Raw genomic sequence first — 8838 nt, forward strand, 5'->3', positions numbered from 1 at the left:
TTGACTTATCAACTGAGCTGGGCTGGCCCGGTCCATCAGTGAAACGAAGTAGGCCTGGGCCAGGCTCATTGCTCGAAATGGGCTCCAATTGGGCCATTTTTCAAACCCAGGCCCCGCCCAGGACCAGGACCAGGACCATCTAAAACCCAGGCCAGGCCCCTCAGAGACCAAACTTATATAATTAGGTTTTTTTTAATGTAATTAGGTGATTGTCCACTAATAATTGGATATTTCTCTATTTATGCATGTCATCTTATGCATGAGACATGGTAATCTTCTCTATATCATTCCAGTTTATTGGGCGTCTTCTCTATAATAATCTTCTTAACCAAATCATGAATGCAACATTCAATCTTGACTATGGATACCAGTGTAGCCCGAAACCCTTGGGCTGGCCCGAATAGCCCGCCAAATTTATAGGGTTAGGGAAACAAATTTCTAGCCTGATAAAATCAAAACTCGATTAGCATGCACCTGATTAACCCGCAACCTGTTAGGGCCAGACCCGAAAACCCTATGGGCTGGCCTGAAAACCTGGTAAAATTTCAATTATTATATTTTTTTTACTCCTAATTTGACACTTCATTGATTAATTTTATAATATAGATAACTAAAAAATTAACTATCAATTTTATATTAAATATACAAATTATATATTGAAATTTTATTAATATAATAATTGGTAAATAAATTATAAACTTCAAATTCACTAAAAAAATATTTATATTTCTAAAAAATACATTAAAATTTCACAAAATATTTCAAATATTAGACCATCCACAACGCGTCTCGCGCCGGGCTCGCGTCTCGTCTCGGAGAGACGAGACCCCCGCGAGACGCATTGCAGCGCCCATCTCGTCTCCAACTCGCGCCCGTCTCGTCGCGTAGCTCGTCTCGGCGAGACACGAGACGAGATGTCTCGCCACGAGCCAGGGACACGTGGCACGTCCCCATGCGTGCGTGACGCCCACTCGCTGGCCCGCAAGTGGGCGTCGTCACTGATGACGCAATAATTCATTTTTTTTTAAAAAAAATCGATTTTTAATAAAAAAAAATTTTTTTTTTCAAACGGTAATATTACCGTTAAATATTTATTTTCATTTTTTAAATTTTTAATTTTTTTACTCTATAAATAATTCTATTCCATACTCATTTCAAACACAAACACACATCTATTCCTCTCAAATCCTCTCTATCACTCCAATTTCCATCTTCAATCAACTCAAACAAATGGATCCTTTTGAGCAAATGCGCCAATTAATGGAACAATCACTCGAAGAAGATCGACGACGAGAGGCGGAGGAAGCCGCACCACCCCCATGACGCTCCCGGAAGTACATCAATCGGAACCGGGAGGAAGCCGCCGCACGGTTAGTACGCGACTACTTCTGCGATAACCCGATTTGGGGAGATACCTATTTCCGTCGCCGTTTCCGCATGCGGAAACCGCTATTTCTCCACATAGCGAATACTTTGGCGGCCAGGGAGGAGTTCTTCCGAGAAGGGTTCGACGCGGTCGGTCGTCCCAGCCACACGACGCTGCAGAAATGTACTGCAGCCATCCGGCAGCTTGCGACTGGACAAACGGCCGACATATTCGACGAATACCTGCACATCGGAGACAGCACTGGGCGCTTGTGCTTGCTCAACTTCTGCAGAGGCGTCTGGGCAGCCTTCAGTGACGAATTTCTCCGGAGGCCAACCACGGAGGATTGTCAGTTCCTCCTCAACCTGCACGAACAAGTGCACGGATTCCCCGGGATGCTTGGCAGTGTCGATTGCATGTACTGGCAATGGAAGAATTGCCCGGTGGCTTGGAGGGGTTCCTACACGAGCGACCACAAAGGCACCCACCCAACCGTTGTACTCGAGGCCGTTGCCGACTACCGACTTTGGATCTGGCACGCGTACTTCGGGGTCCCTGGCTCGAACAACGACGTAAACGTGCTCCAACAGTCCGACCTCTTTACCGAAGTTTTGGATGGTAAAGCGCCGGCCATCAACTTCGTCGCCAACAACCGGCGGTATAAAATGGGGTACTATCTCGCCGACGGCATCTACCCGAAGTGGCCGACCTTCGTGAAGACGTGCGGCAGGCCAGCGAACCCAAAGCAGGCTCTTTTTGCGCAGAAGCAGGAGGCTGCGCGCAAGGATGTGGAGAGGGCGTTCGGGGTTCTCCAAGCGCGCTTCAACATCATCAAAGCCCCGGCTCGTTCGTGGTTCATGGAGAGCATGGTCGACATCATGTATACGTGCATAATCTTGCACAACATGATTGTCCGAGACGAAGGACCCGATGCCGGAAATTGGTTCGACCCCGAATCCCCCGGAAGCTCAACCGCAAGTAGTCCGCCGCGAAGTGGAGCGCATCCATCTATACAAGAACGGTTGGCTATTCGGGCAAGGACACGCGACTCTAGCGCCCACACCCAACTCCAAGAGGATCTAATTGAGCACATTTGGGAAAACTTTGGCGGAGAAGATTAAATTATGTCATTTTTATTTTTTTAGAATTTTAATTATGTCTTCGTTTTTTTAATGTTAAGTTGTAATATTGTTTTAATTTTAATAAAGTGTGTTTGTTTAAATTGAATTGGGTTTTAAAAAAAATTATAAATTAAATTGAATGAATAGTGATTAAGAGACGGTATAGAGACGGTTAAGAGACGGAGCGTTGCAGGTTCCGTCTCTTAGTTAAGATATGGAGGAAAAAAGGACAGTGGGGCCCTCAAATAGTGCTCAAATAGTAGTTAAGAGACGGTATAGAGACAGCGTTGTGGATGGCCTTAGTATTTGATCATGTTTATGATTGAGTTTAAGCATATATCTCAAATTTATCATAATTAAATATTTTACATTTTATGAATATAGCTAATTTTCAACATTATTTATTGGATTGATCGCATGTTAATCTTAGCGGTAGCAACCCGATTAACCCGTTGGGCTAGCCCGAAACCTGACCTTTTAGGGTTAGGGTTGAACTTTTATAACCCGAAAGAAATCACAACCCGATTAGCCCGCACCTGATTGACCCGCAACCCGAGTAGGGTTGGCCCGAAACCCGACGGGCCGACCCGATTGACATCCCTAATCTTGACTACATCTATATTTTTTCTTATATTATTTATTTGATGTAAAAAAGATGGTACTAAAGTTTACGTATTCAAACCTCAATATTTGATGAATAGTTATAGTAGAAATTTTTAAATTTGTTTGTAAGTTCATAGTACTACTAGTTTTAAAAATACATCAACTTATATGCCATCATCTACTAACAAAAGTAGCAATATTGGCTCTTCCTTTAATTATACACTTACTTTTAGGTAGAATACAAAATACGAAAAATAAAGTTAATAATACAAAGTTATTAAATGAACTTAAACATAATATTTAAAGTTAGATTTGGTGCATATGAGATATAAATACAAGTTATTTATTTTATTTTTGCATATACTACTAATGTTTTTATCATCTCTTTGAAATATATAAAAAAAATTAAACGAATCCCGGTCTGACCCACTTGCCAAGTTGGTCTGGGCTGGGCCTAGCAAAATTAATAAAGGATCGGCCCACCCCAACTCGCTTTTGATATGGGCCTGGGTCGGGATGGACTGAACGTCAATGGCCCAGCCCGCTTGACAACTCTACTAATTTGTGTCTCTAAATATAACACTAATAGTCCGGCCCACTTGATAATTCTAGTAATTTATGTCTCTAAATATACCATTAACACTTAAAAAACATCTTTATTTGTGGTGTTCCCATTAAATTAACAGACACAAATGAAAACCTCCTAGTAAAAAAATAATAATATTATGTATCTTCAACTTAGGAACACATTTTTTGCTTTCTAAATAGCGTTTTTTTCAAGAATTTTGAATGCAAATAAATGTCTCTATATTTGTGAACACATTTTTTGCTTTCTAAATAGCGTGTTTTTCAAGAATTTTGAATGCAAATAAATGTCTCTATATTTGTGTAAAGATATTTTTTTTAGTGATAGGATAAGGACCATATACCTACTAGTTTTATCGACAGGAACCGGCACACTGGCCGATCCGATTTAGCATAAAAAATCTCCGACTCAAGCCAATATGATTATATGAATCGGTGAAATTGCCCTATTTAGCCGGAAATCGCTGATTGTCTCGACCAATTAGAATTGTCAGTTGCCTTTTTCTCAAGCTAGATTTTGCATTTCAGTTTAACGCTAATGAAGAGATAATTTCCTTTTGCCTCCAGCGCACCCCCTTCTCCACTGTGATGCTCTGATCTGATGTATTGAATAAAGAAGAATTTTAGCAATTGAGTCGCTGGTTGTGAAAAGCGGAAAGTGAGTGAATATCAAAGACAAAAGAGTGACGAATTGTTGTTCTATCATCCATGGACGTTTTCTGGGAGGAGGGAATGCTAAAGCATGATACGGGTCGGGGCGTATTCGACTCGGGTATGGATCCAGGATTCCTAGATGTGCTGGAAGCCCACCCGGAGAACGCGGGGCGGGTCAAGAACATAGTTTCCATCCTCAAACGGGGCCCCATCGCCCCATTTATCTCTTGGCATCAAGGCCGTCCCGCCCTCATCTCCGAATTGCTCTCTTTCCATTCCCAAGGTCTATTCTATTCTTTCTTACTCAGCTCCATTTTGAAGCACTTTGCCTTTTCTACTAACTATTCTATTCTACTACTATGTTTAGTAATATAAATTTGGAATTGATATTAGTATTTGTTATATGAATATGATATCCCACATTAAATAAATAATATTTGAATTAATCATTTTGGTAAAGTAGATGGTTGTATACCGTGAACAACATGCTCGAATTCTATTAACATACTTTGTTCTAATCAAAATGTCATAATTGTTCTCCTTTTAGTGATTCCATGGCATGCAACCTTGTAGTTTATGCTATGCTACATATACAAGGTTGAGTTAGTTGTAATCTACAGCAACATGTATATGTATCACTTGTTAAGCCTATCTTTGAGTTTTCCTGTTGCTCAGCTAACACTTAGACTTGCACATTTTGCATTTTCTCAGAATATATAGACGAGCTAGTCAAGGCAGATAAGAGTGGGGGCAAGAACTTCGGCGCTGGAACGTTCTTGAACCCCGGATCATGGGACGCTGCGCTCCTTGCTGCTGGCACCACTCTGTCAGCAATGAAACACATACTTGATGGGAATGGAAAGATTTCATATGCATTGGTCCGGCCGCCAGGCCATCATGCTCAGCCTACTCAAGCAGATGGATATTGCTTTCTAAACAATGCAGGTCTTGCTGTGGATTTGGCTCTCAGCTCCGGCCTTAACAAAGTTGCTGTGATCGATATCGATGTGCACTATGGAAACGGGACTGCTGAGGGCTTCTATCGATCCAATAAGGTTCTCACTATCTCTCTTCATATGAATCATGGATCGTGGGGGCCTTCGCACCCTCAAGATGGAACTGTAGATGAGCTAGGTGAAGGGGATGGCTATGGTTATAATTTGAATATACCCCTGCCCAATGGGTCTGGAAATCGAGGGTATGCACGTGCAATAAGTGAATTAGTCGTGCCTGCTATCGAGAGATTTGATCCTGAGATGATGGTTCTGGTTGTTGGCCAAGATTCTAGCGCTGTAAGTTGAATGTCGTTGATTAACCTGCAAATCATAATGTGCATATCCGAGGGAAATCACTTGTTTGACGAAAGTTTATGATATAGTGAATCTTGATTCTTGAGGCATTATTCAAGATGTTAGTTGAAATGTGATTGGCAAAAGGGCTTTGTTAAAGGAATGGATTCATTAAGCTGAAAATCTACCTTCATTTCTGCATCTCATTTCATTTTTTTTTAACTGCAGTTTGATGCAAATGGAAGGCAATGCTTGACTATGGAGGGCTATAGGAAAATCGGGCAGATGGTTCGTGAAATGGCTGACAAGCATAGTGAAGGGCGCATCCTGATTGTCCAAGAGGGCGGTTACCATGTTACTTATTCGGCTTATTGTCTACACGCCACGCTTGAAGGTGTGCTCAACATTCCAGCTCCTCTGCTACCTGATCCCCTTGCTTATTATCCAGAAGATGAGACTTTCACTGTAGCTGTCGTTGAATCCATAAACAAGTTTCACAGAGAAAACGTCCCATTCCTAAAGTAGAGCAACGCCAGAAGCTCGTTGATTCAAGTAAATGAACCCAACTGACTTTGATCTTCTTCGTTTATGTAACTACCTATTTGTTCATCAAGCTTTACCATCTTCAAACATGTGTGTGCGCTCTAAAACTGAATTTCTATGTTCAAACAAGATGTTTATTTATGTTAAAGTTAGATTCTTGCATGAAATTTAGGCCTATACTGTTCATTCATGAAGTGGAGTGTAGGGATTTAAGTTCAGAGGCCCAAAAAATAAGTGAAAGTATATTTCCTATGCTTTGATCTTATTTATTTTCGGCTAATTTGATCAAATTTCATTTTTTGTCATTTTACTTCGAGTTGGCCGACGACTTATTTCGTTATGTTGCTGCCTAAATGTACCATTAACTAAAGTAGCATAACCTATGGGTATATTTTATGCTTTTGTGAGAGCTACTTTATGAAAGGTCTTTTTTTTACCATTATCGTTTGCTTTTCATGTTAGGTGTGCTCTCATTATAATTTGCTGGATCGCATATTGTGGTTAAATCGATCCACTTGTATGTTTTAAAAGAAATCGAATTTGATAGTAGTATATATGAAAAAAAAACTTGAATACTGAAAATATTAGTACTATGAATGTTTTTCTACAATAATAGAAATTCTTAATATTTATATTATATGCACCTCCATTTTTATTTGTAAAATGTTGGGATTGGGATTTCAAATTCATTTTGCAGATGTCGTTGTCTTACAAGTTACTAGTACTCTATGGTGTGTTCGGTTTGCAAGATTATATTTCATGATTAAATATGTATTATTAGGTTTGGTTTAGGAGGTTGAATCTCGTAATTTAATCATAGATTGATAATCATATGATAATTTGTGCGACTATCTCCTCCTCCAACTAAAATAATCTTATAACTTAATCGTACATAGATAATTATAGATTAGCAACTGAACACACCTATTTCGCTCTCGGCTTATTTTAATACTATACAAAACTTGGATGCGCATATAAAATTCGGCAGAGTAATTGTGACAAGAATTATAGCGTTAATATACGTAGCAGTAGAGGATACCCTCTAATATTTTAATGTTGTAATAAGATTTGATTAAATCTATCTTTAATCACCGCATAATTTGGTCAATAAAACGTCAGATTCTGATAAGGCAGTTAGGATTCAGGAATGTGGATCTCAATAGTTGATTATATGTAGTAATATTTACCTTTATAACTTTTCTTTTTTGGTCCATCCATAATTGTGGACGTCATTTTAGCCTCATTTCTTGTACAATTTCATTTTTCAGTTGTTACGTAATGCAGTCTCATTCAACAACATTTTTTGGAATGGGAGCAACCATATTTCTGCCACAACTCAATTTAATGGAGTATGTATTAAATTCAAAATAAAATTACTAAAATTTTCATAAGTTAAATTACATAAACTCCTATCCGACTGACCCTCTAACAAAAATTGAGTTTGATCAACCATAGAAAAAAAACATGTCAATAAAATTAAAAAAAAAACAAATTAAAAATCGGAAAAGTATACTTAAAAAATCATCGGACGTCGCTAAAAAATCATCGGACATCGCAACGCCGGCGCAGCGAATCAGCCATAATATTGCCCGGATTTCTGCCCCACCTTCGGTGGAAATCGCGGCCGCCCCTCCCTCTAGGGTCATGCAATGGGGCCACCCTGGTGCGGCACCCCTAATCTCCACTGTGGATGCCCTAACTTTATGGTGATTCTACTAGGAAACGCTTTATGCTACTGAAGAAGGGGGGCAATACATGCATTCTCTTAATGTTCTGAAAATTTATTTACGCCTCAAAAATATACTACTCCCTTTGTTCCATAGTAGTAGAGTCATTTTGTCATTTTGGTACGTTCTATAGTAATGGAGTCATTTCCGCTTTTAGTAAAAGTCAGCACACTTCTTCTCACTTACTTTATTCTCTCTTCATTTCTCTACAGTTTTCCTTTCCTGCTTTATTCTTCCTTTACTTAACTCATTTAGCACAATTTTTCTTAATCTTCGTTCCGAAAAGAAATGCCTCAACTACTATTGAACGAAGGGAGTACAGGACAACCAAGTGTATATACAAGATTAAAAATAATCTGTAAATTAAAAACAGAAATACTGTAGAATAGCCGATTAGAGTAAGGTAGATAGTAGGATGATTAATAGTACTAATATTTAACATGGATTGGATGGTGAATGATTAATTTAATTTGGTTGACAACAATGACAAGAGGAGAGGTAGAGTGGAAAGTTTTGGAAATAGGTTTCGGCGCCAACTCAGTATTTATTATGGAGCCATAAATGATCACTTATGCACTAGGGACACAAAATTATCACTAATAAAGTTTCATTCTAATAAAACTTCAAGCCAAATTATAAAATGTGACAATTCAAAAGTGAGATGTTTAAATTCCAAAAATAAACGTCACCCTCTTTAGAATTAATAGGGAGATGAAGAACCATGGAGTATTATTAATTGCATTTTAAGTCACCATATATAGTCCAAAGGTCAAAAATGGGACATTCATAATCATAATGAGACATCGATTCGGTCAGCACTCAAGGCAGAATTGTTGGTCAATTGCAAAATGATGCGCCATGTACTCATTCCTGTGACAATTGTCACGTTTAAAAAGTGAAGTTATAATTGTAAATTTAAGCAGAGATAGATGAGATGAAATGCTATTGAA

General features: G+C 39.0%; 1 protein-coding gene and 1 non-coding gene across 3 annotated transcripts; one reads left to right on the top strand and one right to left on the bottom strand.

The window, feature by feature from the left end:
- Nucleotides 1-218: 218 nt before the first annotated feature.
- LOC121758526 lies at nucleotides 219-319 on the bottom strand. The gene has a single exon (XR_006041499.1). It is a non-coding gene; the product is annotated as a U6 spliceosomal RNA (small nuclear RNA).
- A 3662-nt stretch (nucleotides 320-3981) lies between these two features.
- Nucleotides 3982-6328, top strand: LOC121741286 (histone deacetylase 8). 2 transcript variants are annotated; one of them, XM_042134004.1, is made up of 4 exons: nucleotides 3982-4164; nucleotides 4243-4612; nucleotides 5041-5621; nucleotides 5847-6328. In XM_042134004.1, exons 2-4 carry the CDS (start codon nucleotides 4384-4386, stop codon nucleotides 6141-6143), a joined length of 1107 nt encoding a protein of 368 aa, XP_041989938.1. In that variant the 5' UTR covers nucleotides 3982-4164; nucleotides 4243-4383; the 3' UTR covers nucleotides 6144-6328. The 2 variants fall into 2 exon arrangements, with proteins under 2 accessions (XP_041989938.1, XP_041989930.1); XM_042133996.1 differs by having other exon boundaries at nucleotides 3982-4612.
- The last annotated feature ends 2510 nt before the right edge of the window (nucleotides 6329-8838 follow it).

Source organism: Salvia splendens, chromosome 1 (assembly GCF_004379255.2).
Source record: "Salvia splendens isolate huo1 chromosome 1, SspV2, whole genome shotgun sequence".
Classification (NCBI taxonomy): domain Eukaryota; kingdom Viridiplantae; phylum Streptophyta; class Magnoliopsida; order Lamiales; family Lamiaceae; genus Salvia; species Salvia splendens.

What these genes read in the sequence shown, in the direction of transcription:
- LOC121741286 (XM_042133996.1), top strand. Translation starts at nt 4,384, where the DNA reads ATGGACGTTTTCTGGGAGGAGGGAATGCTAAAGCATGATACGGGTCGG. An exon ending in GCTCTCTTTCCATTCCCAAG is followed by an intron (nt 4,613 to 5,040) that starts GTCTATTCTATT and finishes GCATTTTCTCAG; the next exon opens with AATATATAGACGAGCTAGTC. An exon ending in TTGGCCAAGATTCTAGCGCT is followed by an intron (nt 5,622 to 5,846) that starts GTAAGTTGAATG and finishes TTTTAACTGCAG; the next exon opens with TTTGATGCAAATGGAAGGCA.